The sequence below is a fragment of the Ovis aries genome, chromosome 2 (genome assembly GCF_016772045.2).
Source record: "Ovis aries strain OAR_USU_Benz2616 breed Rambouillet chromosome 2, ARS-UI_Ramb_v3.0, whole genome shotgun sequence".
Lineage (NCBI taxonomy): Eukaryota > Metazoa > Chordata > Mammalia > Artiodactyla > Bovidae > Ovis > Ovis aries.
Window position 1 is genome coordinate 27,510,391 of NC_056055.1, and position 16,718 is coordinate 27,527,108.

The window sequence follows — 16,718 nt, forward strand, 5'->3', positions numbered from 1 at the left end:
ACCGGTTCAAATACTGGAAGGCAGGAATCCTGCTGACCTTGAGATTTTCCTCCCATATTTCTCTTAGAATCCTCCTATCTGGCTGTCTCCACCCCTTGGTCATTCTGAACCAACAGAGTCAGAGCTGACTACTCAGTCTGCTCACTAGGAAATCCTAATCACAAAGCCAAATCTTTATCATCAGGATCTCAAGAGCACTAAACTAAAGAAGTACAAGACAAAGATCATGTGTTTTCCCCCACTTTTATTCAAATAAATACAAAACCTGTATACAACTTGATTCATCACACCATCTCTCTTTCTCAGAGTGGTACACTTAGATTTTAGGCAGGCACTGCTGTGGTCACAGCATGGCTGTGTAGGATCTATCCTCTAATCTGAAATGATCATTTGAGACCGACAAAGATGAGGATAAATATCTTTTTAGGTATAAAATACATTATCTTTATAATGTACCTTTGGATAAATGTAATAGTTTTCTCCCTGTCTTTCCCAGATCAGGCACTTGAAAATAAGAAATTTCAGGAATGGGCAAACCAGTTTACTAAAATTCACTGGATCTAATTTCCTAAAAATTCAAACAGTATGGCATTTGCCACTAGAGTTAGTAAGACCAATAATGACAGACATTTTTGATGTACTAGAGTTGATTCAGAAATGTACAAGTTGGAGAAATTTCATTTCTTGTAAATTAGTTACTCTCTCTGAAATTTTGTCTTTAAGATTACGTAGTAGCTTTAGTTTGAAACTAGTTTAGTATCACTTTTATTGGGAAAAAAAGAGTCTTGGCCTCTTGTGCCCCACATATTCACTTAAATATTATTTAATGGCTTTGATTATTGATAGTTTGGTTTATAAGGAACTAAATCATTTAGGCAATTACTTCCTCTTATCTAAAACCAGTAGGGTGAATGCAACCTACAATGAGTCAAATTCAATTTAAACATCTAAATTCTCACAAAAAAGCAACCAAAGATAAAGCCCTGAGGCAACTGGGTCTATGAAACAGTAGATTTAGGACGTGTGGGCTGACGCTCATGCTCTATCACCCCATCAGCATGAACAGAACCGCCTCTGGGGAGTGGCTGTGGCTATGGCGCCCGCCCCTGTAAGACAGTTCTGCTGGAGTCCTGCAGCTTCCTACACTGCTTGTCACCGATCCTACTTTCTCTGTAAAGATGCTGCTCAGCTCAGCAACAGCCCAGGAGAGTGCGAATAAGGCTTGATGTGTTAAGAACTATTCCTTCTGCCTCTGACAGCAGAGGTCAGTGAGGTTGTCAGGAAGCCTAACAAAGAGCAAGCCTATTTCCTACAGTAAAAAGTCCCAAACACTGTACTGTCAATCCTTTAAGGTAAAACTAAAACACTCACAAAAATAATACATTTGAGGCTCTTTGCCACATTTATAAAAAGAAAAAACAAAAAATTCAAACAAATGTAAAAAAATCCTTTAAAATGTAACAATAGCCTTCTTATAACAAATATCATACAGTTTAAGACACTTGGTGACTTCCTTAAGGTCATGTATCAGGGCATACACATTAAAGTTTTACTATTAAAATTATCTATTTGGTAAACAGATAATTCCATCAATAAAGAGAAGAGCTCCATCAATAAAATAATTGTTTTGGAAAGAGGAGTTACAACTTTTCCCAAAATGTCAAAAAAGAACAAGGATGTAAATACCATATTCTAAAAATATTAATACAACAATATTAATTCAGTTAAATAAATACATAAATAAAAGAAGTGGCACTGACTTTATGGCAATTTTTTAACATAATATAACTGAAGGATATTTTAAAATAAATAATTGCTCCAAACAGGAACGAGCATTTCTGAGCACAAACCGAGAGCATCTGAAATACAGTGCTATGAAATGAAGCAGTTCCACACTTCAATTTGTTCAGCTATGAGCAGAAATGCCACTCAGATCTTCAAGTCTGAAACAGTCATGAAGGGAAAGTCAGTGTCACTAAATGCCAGGCCCAGGGCTATCTTTTGTCATTTTTCTTTTTTCTTCCAGTGTGTGCTTAAATATTTTCTTCAGGGTGTTGTAGACTATTGGTCCATTTTCAGAATCAAAATTAACCTAGTGATAAAGAAAATTTATATTCAGTATACTATAACAAGAATTCAGGATACTATAACCAGTCTTTATTCTGGGAGAAAAGAAAGGGGGTGGAGAAAAACAAAAACTTACAAACAAAATTACATATAATTAAAAAGGACACACAATACAGTTCACATATGAGTTTAAATTCAAGTAGTGTATTAGAACTGCCAATTATGTCAATACTAAACTTAGAAATGAAAACTAAAACAATTAAATCTAGTGCCTGGATAGGTACTGTACTTATGAAGCAAGCCAACAGTGAGTGTGATGGGGGTTTTGAATCCAGAGACCAACCATGGCTGGCCTAAGGGGAAAGTCTCCTTATTAAAACAATGCACACCAGCTTAACTGTTGCACTGAGGTGACCTGAATAGGAAGCCTAGCTCTCTGTAAGCAACTGTAGCCTCGGGTCATATCTAACCTTTCTGTAAAATGGAGATCACAACATCCATCTCCTTAGGATTTCCGTGAGTACAAAATAGGAAGATCTAACATGGGCATGACACTTGTAAAAACCTCTGTGTAAAAGTTAATTTCCTTTCCCATTGGTGGGAAGGCATCATGTACACATATTTGGATTGTTTATCCAAGTTCACTGTATTGCAGGGTTGCAATGACATTAGGACAGAGCACCAGAGCAATCACCACACCTCCATCCTACTCCCACTGCCAAATGTGCAACTCCTTAGGAAAGATCAGGACTCCTTGACCAGTGATCCCTTACCTTCTGGAGGGAGACTGGAAGGCCGTTCCCTCCAGGGGGGCTGGGAAGGATCTCACACAACTTGTGGACACTGGCAGAAGACATGACAGAGTTGGGGCAAACAACTTTATGGCTGAAGGCAGCAGACTCCATAATCACATGGGTTCCCTTGCCTTCCAAGCCCCCTGGGGATGATGCAGAGGGGCACAAGTGGAGGCCACACAAGCGAGGAGTCAGCCTCACCACTGAGGAACTCCCCAGTGTCTGATGAGGGAGCTGTGCCAAGGCTGCTGAGCTGTGGCCTGAAGGAAATCTGATCTATTACACTGGAAGCAGACGCTACACAGATTTCCTTCACGAGCCAGTCTGGAATAAAAGCTATCAGGGCCTCTATTCCTAAGATTGTACACAAGCAAAGAGACCCAAGAACAGTCTTCTAATATTTTTATAGACATATTTGGAACAACCAGTATATTTAACTTTTCATTAGTATTGCTGTGAAAGGTCAACAGAAGTTGTAAAGAATTCCTACTGCTTTCAGGGAGACCAGTATTAAGGACTTATTTTTAATTAAATTCAGAAATTTAACTTTATCTTAATCATTGTTTTGTCTATCCTATCTGCAAAACTTAATAACATTAGTAATGGCCTGAGCTGCATACTTTGTTACACACCAAACCACAACCCTCCCCACAGAGCAGGTAATCTCTGGGTCTATGAAAACATAAACACAGTTGTAAAAGATCACATAATTTGGTTTTGATGTGCTAACTCTGGAAATAGTCTCAAAGAGACTGACTGAGAGGATGCAAAGTGGTTAGTGCTGTAAAGCTCTAGATGAAGAAAAAAGCTCCTGATGTGGAACAAAGAAATCTGTAAGAAGGACATCACTTTGGAAAGAGTGGATGGGGAAAGAGAATGGCGTGTGAGTACAAATAACAATTGCTATTAATATAAATGTTTGCCAAAGACACTGTCATCAAAAAACAGGATTCTTTGTTTAATGATATTTTGGTATCACATACAAGAGACACAAAACAAATTAGCTGAGGGGAACCTTTTCTCTTGCCATGAAATCTGGCATCTTTCTTCAGTCAGGAAAGACTACTGCAGGACAAAAGGATGTGCATGGAAAGGAAACTTTGCTTAGGATTTGCCAACCAGACACTGTTCTGAACTGGCAAAGCTGGATGTTAAATTCTCAATAGGCGGTTTCTTGTTCAGACCCAAAGTAGAACTGGCTCAAGAAGAAAAGATTCTCTCCTAGGGTTAGAATTCTACTAGGCACATGATTTTAAAATATTTCCTCAACACTCAATTGTTTCTCTCTACATAAAAGTTCTTTGTTTCAAAGTTTTCCTTCAAAAACCCCACCGTTCAGCCTTTTCTCATATCATTGTTAGAAAACTGCTATTTTTTAGCCAAAAGTCTGTAACTTTCATGAAATGTCAAACATATTTCCACTAAAGGGAAACATGGCCAAAAGTTTTATTTTAGAGAAGGCTGATGACCTCTGGATTCTGATTTACTAAGATTATGCTGACTGTGGTATGAAGTGGGAAGGAGGAGTGCAACCCACCTTAGTGAAAGCTTTAATGGCACGGGCAAGAACAGCTTCCTCCACATCTGCAGGAATCGTCTGCAGGCTCACTATGCAATGCAACACGCAAAGAATAGTTTGTTGCTGGCCCTGTTTTGCAGAAATCAAAATCAAACAAGTTGTCTGGAAAATGCCTCAAGAAATAAACTCAAAACAACTGCTGAGCCAAGAACTGGTTTGCAATCAAGTATTTACTACCTCAAATACTAAACTATCTACCAAGGGCTCTACCAGTGTTTACTGTTATATGTTAATCTGAAGAGCTTTCAGGAGATAATATCAAAGCTGGTTATTTATTACACAAAATATAGTTGAATCTGAAGATAAGTGCAATTTTTAATCGAATGCCTTCCATGCAGTGTACTGAAGATGATTCATTCTTGCTGTTTCTAGACAGTCACTCAATACACCTAGCAAATACTGGCACCTCACAGAAGTATGTGTACTGGACAGCTGAGTACTCAGCACTCAGCGCCTTCATGTCCTGCCAGTTGCAGACAATACTGAACGGGGAAGGACAGAAGAAAGAGCACCACAGCCCTCCAGGAACATGCTAAAGCATAAGGGGAAAGGTCCCTGAAGAATGAGTCCCCAGCTTAACTCCTAAGGGCTGCTTCCTTTGGAGAAGCAAAGGAGAAGCCCTATCACTGGAGCAATTTGCATCCAACACACCCTGTCCACTGAGTCACTAATTTCACTTCTGAAAATCTACTCCAACGACATAATCTGAAATGCAGGAAAACATGTAATCACAAATTATCATTACAGTGATCTGTATCAAAACTGTAAATAATGTAAACACCCTGCATGTGAGAACTAGAGTGAATAATGTGGAAATAGCACAATGAGACAGAAAAGTACAGGACTTCGGTGCCAGAGTTCGTATCCTGCTCTGACACATGCTGCATGCTGTGGGCAAACTGCTTCACACTCCCTCTTCTGAAAAGTGGGGCCTCTACCTCTCTGAGCAATGGAGATGAACAAAGGTGAAAACAGAAATTATGACCTAGCAAGGGCCTGGCCCACTGCCACCCAATCAGTGAAAGTTAACTGCCTTCCTTATCCCTGCTCCGGATTAATCTCTGTCATTCAAATGCTCATGGGCATCACACAACTGTGCACAAATGCCTGTGTGTATCTCTGTGTGCCTATATTCAGCAGTAGTTAGTAGTAGAAGATTTAGAAGCAATGAAATGTTTATACCACAGCATAGCAGATTACTCAAGGCTGATTATGAGGTAACACTGGTTCCTAAAACAAAACAAATCCTATTTATAGATGAAAATTTACTATCTCTACATGGTTAAAAATACTAAATTGTATAAAAGAATCTACAATGAAAAGTCTCTCTTGCTTTCTAGATCCACTGTCTCCTATTACTATTCTCTAAAGGCAACCATCATTATCAGTTCCTTATTTTTCCTTCTATATTTTATATATACAAAATTATACACATAAATGGATATGTGATACACACCCTTTCTAAAGAAATACAAATGAATGTAATTCCAACCCACTTCAGTTAGTCACATTATATGCTCACAGTAAATAAGTAGAAACAAATACCTGAAAATGAGAAAGTAATTAGTTATAGCATATCTCATATTAGAGTATTACCTACCCATTTAAGGTTACATTTATGAAAAACACATGGAAAAACATCTATGTTACAATTTTGAGCAAAAATGAAGTATAAAATTTTATGTGAAATAATTTTTACCAAGTTAACATATGTGTTGATAAGACTGAAAGAAAAAACTTGAAAATGTTTCAATGAAAATGTTTAAAGTAGCTCTCCTGACTCATTTGATGTTGGGAAAGACTGCAGGCAGGAGAAGGGGACGACAGAGGATGAGATGGTTAGATGGCATCACCGACTCAATGGACATGAGTTTGGGTGAACTCCGGGAATTGGTGATGGACAGGGAGGCCTGGCGTGCTGCAGTTCATGGAGTCACAAACAGTCAGACACGACTGAGCAACTGAACTGAACTGAACCTGGGATTATGGGTATTTTCCCATTTTATTTTTGTATCTTCTGAATGTTTATATTGGGGATGCATTTCTTCCCTTACCTTGGAAAATTTTAAATTAGACCTCAATATAGAATTCTGTGTGAGTCCTCTTTTTTTCTCAAAATGGTTATTTTTAGTGTGTAAAACTTGTACTGAGAGCCTCAGTTAACTTCATCAACTGTTCAACAGCTATTTTACCTTTTCTAATAAGAACAGTGCTTCCGAGGCATCTGCACATCTGTCAACCAACATGTCCATGTCCTCTTTGGTTATCACAGGCTCCTTTAGCTGCTCCACCCAAGACCACATCAAACTGCACAGGATGAAAGGATCCTTCTCGCCACATATTCTTTCCCAAGCTCCATCTCGGGAATTTAGTTCTTTCTAAAAAGGGAAGGAGAAAGAAAAAGAAAGAGAAAGGAGAGCGGACAGGACAAGAGAGGAGGGAAAGGTACAGAGAGAGAGGACAAAGTGAGGGAGAGGAGGGCAGGGAAGCATGCTGTGACATCTGATGAGCCCTAGGCTCTCCAGGAGAGTAAAGTCTCAGGCTCTGAGGTGGGGACTGGAACCCCTCCCAATGGTCCCACTTTTACCCTGGGCTAAGACATTTGATTTCTCTAAGCCTCAGTTTCCCTTTGTGAAATTCATCCCCACCCCACTGGTGGGCTGAATAAACTGAGAGGGCTGTTAATGCTTCTGATACTAAGAAGGATTAGTTAACCCGAGTTCTCCATTTCATTCAGAAACCACAGAAACAATTCAAGAAGGAAACTTTCTTTTCAGGCTCCTTAGAACAAAACAAATATTTACTGCAAGGAAGTTGAATGGTAAATGAAAAAGTATAAAAGTGCCAAAAAGTTAATAAATATGATATATATAACCTATTTTTTTCAAATTCCTTTTTAGAATCCCATGTAAAATTTAACAAGTCCTGCATTCTGAATTTGATAGGGTAAAACAACTAGGAAGTTTTGCCAATACTCCAAATGCCTGGAGATAATTTAAGGAGATTTTAAAACTTTACCTCACAGAGAGTAGGGGGAAAAGTAAGGTAACTATTTTTATTCTGAGAGGGTTCAGATTTATGTTTTAATAAATAAAATATAAGTTTGCAATAGTAATAAGCAGAATAATTACCACCATTCATTCATTCACCCAAGCTAATACTCATAGAAAACTTGTAGTATGACAGGAATGATGACACAAGCCTTTTCTCTGCTTCTTACAGCAACCCAGCATAGAAGTCCCCTTTACTGATGAATGTACTGGGAGGCTCATGAAAGAAGTAACTTGCCCAGGAGCCCAAACTAAAAGAGCACATTCCCAACCCAGATCTGCTCTACCCCAGTCTGTGATGTTTTTCTCATGCTATCAGGGTCCTCCAGCACTGGTTTCTCTTTATTTTCTCCTAAATAAGCCCAAACTTTTAGTTATGCATAGTTCTTCATATCTCATAGCTCACGTACATAGCAGAGTAGCTTTTATTCAATTTTATGTTATGCAGAAACGACATGACTCAAAGACCCTCTTAGTAAAATGACCATTACATCATTGCTGTTTTCTGAAAATTTCCAGTGGGGCTAGGAAAAACATCAGGGATGATGAAAAGTATTAAACACATTAACTGTACCCTGGCTCTGCTACATTCAGACCACGTGACCTCAAGCACATCACTTGACCTCTCTGAGTTTTCTCACCTGTGATACTTAGTTTGTAAGTACTGAAAGGTTAACAAAGAATTTGTAAATAGTATCATCTGTCTCACAGGATTACTGTGAAAATCACATGAAACAATGTGAAAGGGCCTTAGGGATACACAGAATTCAACTGATTTTCTTTATTACTGAAAGACCCACAATAAAATCCAGAAAGGAAAAAAGGCAAACCTATCCAAAGGATAGAGTTGTATCTACATCTAGAAAATGCTTTTGTATATATTATGTGTTCAAACTGTTTGTTTGGTCATGTGGGGCAGACCTACGGTGGGGTCGTGAGCTGTCGAGCCTGAAACTGGAGGTCCTGCCGCTAGCTACTGTGGCTCAGTTAGGCGGAGGAGACCCGCCTACTGAGTGAATGTTTGTTCAGCTTGGAGTACGAAATTAAGAAAAATATTTCATGTTGGAAGACAGCAATACGTTTAACTATTGATTAAGCAAAACACTACAATTCTGATGAAAAAATCATGTGTGGAAGTGCTCTCCTCCTGTCAAACAGTTGTAAGTGAAGGCAGGCTCCATGCCTCCTCTTCTTGCCTCTGCATCTGGAAGGCCTGACCTCCTGGAAAGTGTACACACCTTGCTTGATTCGTGGTAGGAGATGGAAAAGCAGCTACAAATAATTCATGGTACATTATGGGCTAACAAGCCAAAATATCACTGAGCCAGGCCTCCCCAGGTCAGCCCTACATTTGGGCAGTTTACCATAACTAGGTTTATAAGGCTTGTCTTCTCTCTAATCAGCTGCTCATTCTAGGCAGAGAGCATGATTTTAGGCATCTCCCTCATAAAAGTACAACACAAAACGATGTTAAAGTTTAAAATGTCACATTCTAATTTAAGTAAAAGCCAAGAAATAGAACTCAGGAACTCAATCTCAGATAAAACTAGTGGACACAGGGGCTCTGTGGCCACTCCCATTTGCTTTCCGGAATCCAACACCTGCCTTGTTTGGTGGGCTGGGGAGGGATTGCTGAGCAGTCAGCACTCATCACTCATCTTTCTGTCCTTACTTGATACTTGGGTTAATGAGCTTTGGGAAAGAATTGTCTCTATTTCATTTTCTCTCTCAGCTCGGGGTTCTCCAAGTGTGGTTCCCTGCTAGGGCTCAGGTTAGAGATGCTTCAGGTCAGTTCCTACAGCTGTCTATCCATCTGGCCATCAGTCCCACAGGCCCAGCAAGGAAGAAGGAAACTATTGTCATCAATCACTATCATTGCCATGATCAGTCAAGCACACTGATGACTGCTGAGCACTAAGTGCTTTCTTTCACAGAGACTGAAATGAACCTATACAAGAGACCTGTGTCTGTTGTTTCAATGACAGCAATTTGGTATTACGGTTGAGTAACTTGACATTCAAAAGTTATGTATTATACCAAAATGTCTTCAAATTCCTGAAAACAAATGAACTTGGGAAAGTGTTTTACTTTTGCTCTGACAAAAATATTTCCTACTCATAAATAATTAAATGAAATACAAATACCTGCCACATTTCTACCTTCTTTTTCACTTCCTCCTTTTCTGCAATCTCATTTAAATTTGCCAGGGCTTTGGCTGCCAGTATTCTCCTTGCTTCAACACTCAACTCAGACTGTAAAGCCATATGTGCAGCAACTTCACACAGGTATTTGCTGTTCTGAGTTTCATTCCCCAAGAACTGTGCTTTGGGACTGGACCCACAGTCCACAGGGCGGCGGCAAGTCTCACCATCCTCTGCAACAGAGCTTAGGCCACGACCACCGTGACTTTCACACTCACAGTGGTACACTTTCTGTTGAGAACAGTTTGGTCCCTTAGGAATATTTGCAAAGTTTGGTGCGACTGGTTCCCCAGGGTTGTATGAACCTGAAATTCCTGAAGAGAAGGTTCTACTTCTCTGTACTTCCTTTGGAATGCTCGTCCTATGGAAAATTGATGACCCATCATCTTTGAGTCCCTCTGGGACTCCAAATTTAGTGTGATTCCAGAAAGAATATGTATTGCGGACCAGCGTTTCCTTACTTAAATCTAGTTGTGGAGACTGTGGGTAGTAACAACGGCTTATGTGCTTCTGCTGCCTGGGATTATGGCAAAGCAAGGCTTGGGCAGGCACTGTCCATGGAGTCCTCCCTTGCTCCAGAAGCGAATCGGGCCTTTTTAAATCTGAGTCACTGTAGCTGAGCTGCCTTTTCAGATGAGCCAGGGGCTGAAGACACTCGACATTCCGCCTCTTCCAAAGAGGGTCCAACTCTTGCTCACTGGAAAGAACCACATCCTGATTCTCAAAATCCATCACCACTGCATTGGGGGTGAAAGTGTCTGATGCATCACTGTCATGTCTCAGTAACTCCTTATCCAGCTGCCTTGTGATCATCTCAGAAACAGTCTTTTCAATTTCAGCTGAGAGGCCAGGTATGTCGGCCACTTCTTCTGTCACCACTGGCCTGTTCTCAGCTAAGTCCAGCAGCAATTTGCAAACGAGGTGGATAATTTTGGGTATGTGTTTCAGAAGTCGTGCCTCATATCCGTGAAGCAGATGCCGCTGACGAATGAGATACTGTGCTAGGGTGACAGCATGTGCCTTGGGGTCACAGCAAGAGAATATATTGCGAAGAGGAATCAGAAACTGAGTAAATTCCCTTACACAGAGTAGCTGTCCTCGAGTTTGTATGGAATTAGGTCGCTTTGCCCGAACAAATATAATTGCTTGGTCAGCAGTCATTCTTGTTGCAAAAACTAAGTAACATGCTATTAAAACACCTAAACAATGAAGAAATGAAGATTGGTATGAGAAAAATTTATATTTTTAGTTATACTCTTTGATGATTTTAAAATTTGAATATGTATTAGGAAACCATATATATATAGGAACATTTTAAGAACAATGATAACTTAAACTTTTGGTACACGGGTTCACCTATTTACTTGTCTCTATGGTAACCCTCCCCTTGACTTAGAACCCTTGGTCACCTCTGTACCACAGGGCAAGCACAAGTACTGTCACAGTGAACCTGAGCAGGTGTGGAGTAAGGAAGGATGGCTGAGTGTGGAGGGCAATGACTGAATGAACTGATGACCTGGTTCATTTATCCTCATTATGCCCAACTCCAACATGGAAGAAAGCCAATACTGCTTTCCACTCTGAACAGTCCTTAAAAATTTCTATTCAATCACTCCATACGTTCTGCTTGGAACTTCCCAGCCCTTTCAGCTTTGACATCAATTGGTGGCACATTCCAGACCTGCATTTTTCCCACTTGGGTGTTTTTATTTTTGGCGACTATTCATTTTCACAATCTATTTCCTCTCTTGAAGTTTCTTCTTTAAGAATAAACTAATGCCTAAACTAATATATATTTTCCTCCAGACCACAGATACTTTTCTATAAGTACTTAATAGTAAGGAAGACCACATTAACAGTGTAAAAATTATGTACTATCATTAATACTAAACTGAAATGAATAATAAAAAGGTGATAAATTAATTTAAATACAACAGTTAATTAACATCAAGTAAAAGGCAAATCAAAAGACATCTGTGTGATTCATGAAGTTTCTGAATCTCATTACACACGAAAATCAGAACCTCTGAAAAATGCCTGGTTTCCTAGTATGACATAAGGTCCAACATATCTTTCTCACTAGGATAAGGCAGTTCTTTAGGGCAAGTATGATATGTCTGCAAAACTATCACATGGAATCCCTAGAACAGTGAGATCTTGGCTCAACCATGAGAGCTGACAATCTGAAGCAGAACTACGTCCCCATCCCCCTCCCCAGTAAGTGGGAAGGCCAGCGGTAAGTACATGGGTACATTGTAAACAGAGTCAAACTCTGGTGTCTGGGGGCTGGCTTAGATGACCAATGAAGATTCCATCCTTTTTGTGCCCTAGGTTTGGCATTGCACTGATATTCTGCTGCATTTTAAAGTAAAATCATTGATTTTTATACAGAACTTAGGCACAGTTAAGACTCTACAAACAAAATCCTTATAGCAGTGGCTTTAAATCATGGTCCTGTCACTTTAGATACAGCAAATTAACCTCCTTCAAAACTTACAGTGTTGCTAACAACTTAAAAAGATTATTGGATGAAACAATGCTTGCTATTTCCATTATTATTTTGGTTAATGAAGATAAAATTTTAAAAAGACTTATGTATTAAAAACAAAAGTATTGACTTTTTTCCTTGAAAGAAGAAAATCAGAAAGGTCATTCAGCTAGCTATGGAAACCCACCTATTTTTCAATATGATGCAGTTTTAACTCTAAATCATTCAAAAAATACTCTCATGGATATATGGTCACTGAAACTATCTATTTAAGATATTTCAAGTATCTTTTATTGACTTGCTCCATTTGACTCCAAACCTTCGATAGGAATCTGAAAACTATCCTTAAGAACTAGGAAATGTTTTTCCTTATATGTTTAAATACACAGAAAGGCAATAAAACCACCCCCTAGAATTTACCTGTTCGACCAAGCCCTGCATGACAATGGATAGCTACTTTTCCTTCTTGTAAGGCAAATGTCATCACCTTCACCATATCTAAGATGGTGGTAAGGGACGCTACACCATAATCCTTCCATCCAAAGTTGTAGAAATAAACTGGACAATGAGAAAGAACAAGAAGAAATCAACATATAGGAGAAATACTTGCAAAGACATTTGAAAAAACTGAGTGAAGTCATGAAAAGTATACAGCTGTAAAACACGCAGATCTCACTGGATGTGTAGACCTAAAATAACAGGCTTTTCCCATTTCCAGTAAATTTACTGTTAGCATTTCTTAAAAAGCATGTTCTGTGTTATTTAACACATTTCCTGCTGAAACTCAGAAATAATTAATGAAAAGCAGGATTATAAATTAAAGTTGATGACCTATGCCAAAATTACTCTACCATGGAGGGAAAGCATGCAACCTTGTTTAAGCACTGAAACATGTCTGACTGACTGATAAATGACATGAGGTGGCACATACAGATTTTTCTAACTAGTGGGATAAAAAGCTAGCATGAACTTCAAGTTGTAGAAGTGGCACAGGTTGATCCTTTCTAGCTTGGTGTGAATGACACATGTTCAGGGGATTCTATGCTAAAGCTCCTGTGACTGATAGCTTCTGGACTTGTCACATACAGAATCCCCACATCCTACCCACTGGGTAGAGCTATGCGGTAGGAAAAAGCACAAATAAGTCCTGGGTTTTAATCTTGTTGCTATGTTTAAGTTGTGTAAATCCTGGGCAAGTCAGAACTTCCTCAGTCTGTGTGATCTCATATGTGAAGCAGAACAACAACTCTCTCTCTCTCTCTCTCTATATATATATATATATATATATAGTTAAACGTTCATTTATTTATTTGGCTGTGCTGGGTCTTGGTTGCAGCATGTGGGATCTACTTCCCTGACCAGAGATGGAACCCAGGCCCCCTGCATTGGGAGCACAGTCTTAGCCACTGGACCATCAGGGAAGTCTCAGAACAACTACATTACACGAATGCTTTAAGGATTAAATAAGATGATAGGTCTGACATACTGTTTATGTTAATTATGCAGGTATTATTTCTACAAGATCTCCTCTCAAGATCTCTCTCACAGGAAAAAAGAAATTCTGTACTTTCAACACCAATACTAAATAAGATATTTAAAGACAAAGTTATCTCATCTTCACTTTCCAGAAGCCCTACTACTGTGCATGAACTTTGTTTCCATCACCTTTTTAACCTAAGAACTGAGCAGACAAAAGTCTCTGAGTTCTGTCCTTGGTAACGTATGGAAAGGAGGTTGGAAAGACTTACTGCCAGCCTCCATGAAAGCTTCAGGAAGATATGTGAAGCCACTTTCTTGTTCCAGAGGGTTCCCACAGCTGGCATGCTCACCAGGACGCTGCAGGTTAATGATACTTTTTATCCCATGGCTTAAAGGAAAAAGAAGAAAATTAGTCATATTGGGGAGGTAGTGTTAACAAAAAATAACCATTTTTGGTATTAATAAACATTACTCTTAAAACTTTATCTTACTTGAGATAAGTTCCTCACATTTCTGTTGGTAAAATGAAGGGACTTTTCTATTTTAAGTCAAAAGCAGTGGAAAAGAAGACATAAGCTGGCTTATTACAGTGTCTAAACATGTGACATTTACCTTCGGAACTGCTCAATGATACAGAACTTCTCCAGGACCTCAGTGGATGGGCGTGCCATGGCCAGGATATTATCAGTGACCCTACAGATGGGAGAAGGGACTGATGAAATGCACAGAACTGAGAAAGTAAGATTTCAAGCCCTTACTTTTTCTCTGATTTCAACAATACTGTAAGATAAGAATCTCCTTATACAAATCTGGCTTCAATTCTGTATTATGATTAGGGCTATACGAAACCCTCACTTCTTAAATCCCTGGAAACAATTCCAGAACATAATGTATTTATGGGCTCCAGCAAAGTATCTTCAAGGACTTTCATGAGATTCTAGCGGCCATGACAGAATGATGGAGAAACCTCAGCTCCATGCAGCAAAAGTAACATCCTGGATTAGTTATCCAGAGGTTACTGACTAAATAAGGAGGGCCAGCTGGGAAGCATTTTTAGTTACTTTAGTCATCTATACCTCAGTTATCTAATGTGTTGAGTGAGGGTAATAACGCCTGCCTCATAGGGTTCGTGTGAGAATTCAATATGATGTGACTATAAAGTCTTTTAGCATAAATCCTGGCATGTGGTTATGAATAAATGCTGAGTTATTATGATTTAGAAAAAAAAAATCACTTTGGAGTCAGTCAGGCCTGGTTTCAAATGCTGGCTTTTCTATTTTCCAGCTGTGTGGCAAATTACTTAGTCTCTCTGGACTTCAATTCCTTATCAATAAGATGACACTAACAATGCCTACTTAAAAGGGTTTTATGACCACAATAATTTGAAAATGTCTAGCACTGTGACTGGCCTGTAACCAAATGGATGTTTACTGAGTGTACAAATGGACAGAGGCCCAGTAAATGGCTGTCATTCTCACTAGGGCTCTAACTTCCCTCTGTTCTGATCAAATTTCTCACCAGTGGTCTGGTGAAAGATACCTAAGATAGACTGTCACAAGTTGTGGGTTACAAGAACCTGAGAGGAGTAATAGAGACATCAGATGAGCAGGTCAGGATTCAGAAAGATACCATCTCTCATGACTGGGGCAATATCTAAAAACAGGGAACCACGAAGGTTTGGGATCCCCCAAATGTAATAGCACTTAGTGTAAGATTAGGAGAGATGTAATGTGAAAGCAGCAGAGGTGAAAACAAGAGAGTTTAGTCAACAATAAACCAGAAATGTTAATGTGACCTTAAGCTGCATTATTATAAATTTATGTGTCTGGCCACATCTCAGGAGTAGTGTTTGCTTTTTCATGACACTCTTTAAGAAAGGTAGTGATGAAGGTAATGACAGTGGACCCCAGACTATAACACTACACATGTACCCAACAAATCCAATGTGAAAAAGTACAGGGCTGGAGGTTAGTAAACTGGCTGACAAATATCTGATTTGTACATGGATTCTTACTCTATAAAATGCTTCACCAGCAGAGTTATTTAAATATTGAATTCTTCTTAGTGCATTCCAAATATGGTTTTAAATATCAGAATTTTTCAAAGATATCACTATATCAAAAAAGGTATACTTGACAATTTGCTAATAATAATAAAAACAGCATGATTCAATAATGAATTACACTTACATACCATAAACAATGAAAGCATTTTACATCATCTACTGAACTGACAACTTATACCACCCTCTACTGAGGCAGACTGGAAGTGTATGTATTTGTATGAAAATGTATCCTTTTATACAGAGTACAGGAACAAAATAAAAATGAGGCTAAAGTTCACCTACATGAAAGTGAAAAACTACCTATATGCCTCATAATTTCTCAAATTTATAGCTGAATATTTTAATTGTTTCTAGCAGTCTATGAAATTTAAAATCTATCTAGTTACCAATTCTTTAAGATACTTTACCTACAACATTCTACTTTATTAAAAACAAATAATCCTATAGGGTTGGTTTCATTATTTCCATTTTACAGATGAGGAAACTGCGGTTCAGAGTGCCTGTGAGTAGGCCAGATGGTCAAGAGGGAAAGCCAAGCATGGAAGGTGAGGCCCTCTTACTTCAAAATCCCACATTCTTTCTTCTACAGGCTACTGCCTCTGGCCATCACCTACAACTCCATTTCCTTTTCCTACTTAGCAGTAGGTGGGAGCTATCAAAGACTGACAGAATCACTTACCAGGACGAGTAGACCCCTTTAACAGCTTGTTCCTGTTCACTCCAGCGAGCTGCATTTTCATACTTGCAAGCTTTGCCACCACATGCCACAGAACAGGCCACATGTCCAGGAATGACATGCCGCAAACGCTCTCCAACTTTTGTATATTTTGGCGTTGGACGTCCTGAATTTCCTAGAATAGACGAAGAAGGGAAGATTTAAAGTCCTGCTCCCCAAATGGAATAGTAACAAGGGAAAGAGCTTCCAATTTCTCTCAGGATTGCATGACAAGTTGGTGCTAAATCCCCTTCATTTTGTCAGGAATAAAACTGTTTCC

The 16,718-nt window shown here is 39.1% G+C and overlaps 1 protein-coding gene across 10 annotated transcripts in view; it reads right to left on the bottom strand.

Moving 5' to 3' along the window:
* Nucleotides 1-227: 227 nt before the first annotated feature.
* Nucleotides 228-16,718, bottom strand: part of PTPDC1 (protein tyrosine phosphatase domain containing 1) — a 75,150-nt gene continuing 58,659 nt past the window's right edge. For 7 of the 10 annotated variants that reach the window (XM_042242986.2, XM_027964189.3, XM_060410824.1 and 4 more), the window contains 8 exons: nucleotides 16,403-16,574; nucleotides 14,271-14,351; nucleotides 13,928-14,046; nucleotides 12,600-12,737; nucleotides 9,635-10,890; nucleotides 6,633-6,818; nucleotides 4,399-4,509; nucleotides 228-2,092 (listed from right to left, as the gene is read on the bottom strand). In XM_042242986.2, coding sequence (XP_042098920.1) covers nucleotides 1,976-2,092; nucleotides 4,399-4,509; nucleotides 6,633-6,818; nucleotides 9,635-10,890; nucleotides 12,600-12,737; nucleotides 13,928-14,046; nucleotides 14,271-14,329 — 1,986 coding nt within the window. In that variant the 5' untranslated portion in view covers nucleotides 14,330-14,351; nucleotides 16,403-16,574 and the 3' untranslated portion in view covers nucleotides 228-1,975. The remainder of the gene's footprint in view (nucleotides 2,093-4,398; nucleotides 4,510-6,632; nucleotides 6,819-9,634; nucleotides 10,891-12,599; nucleotides 12,738-13,927; nucleotides 14,047-14,270; nucleotides 14,352-16,402; nucleotides 16,575-16,718) is intronic. The other 3 variants (XM_060410827.1, XM_060410823.1, XM_060410826.1) reach the window with 2 other exon arrangements.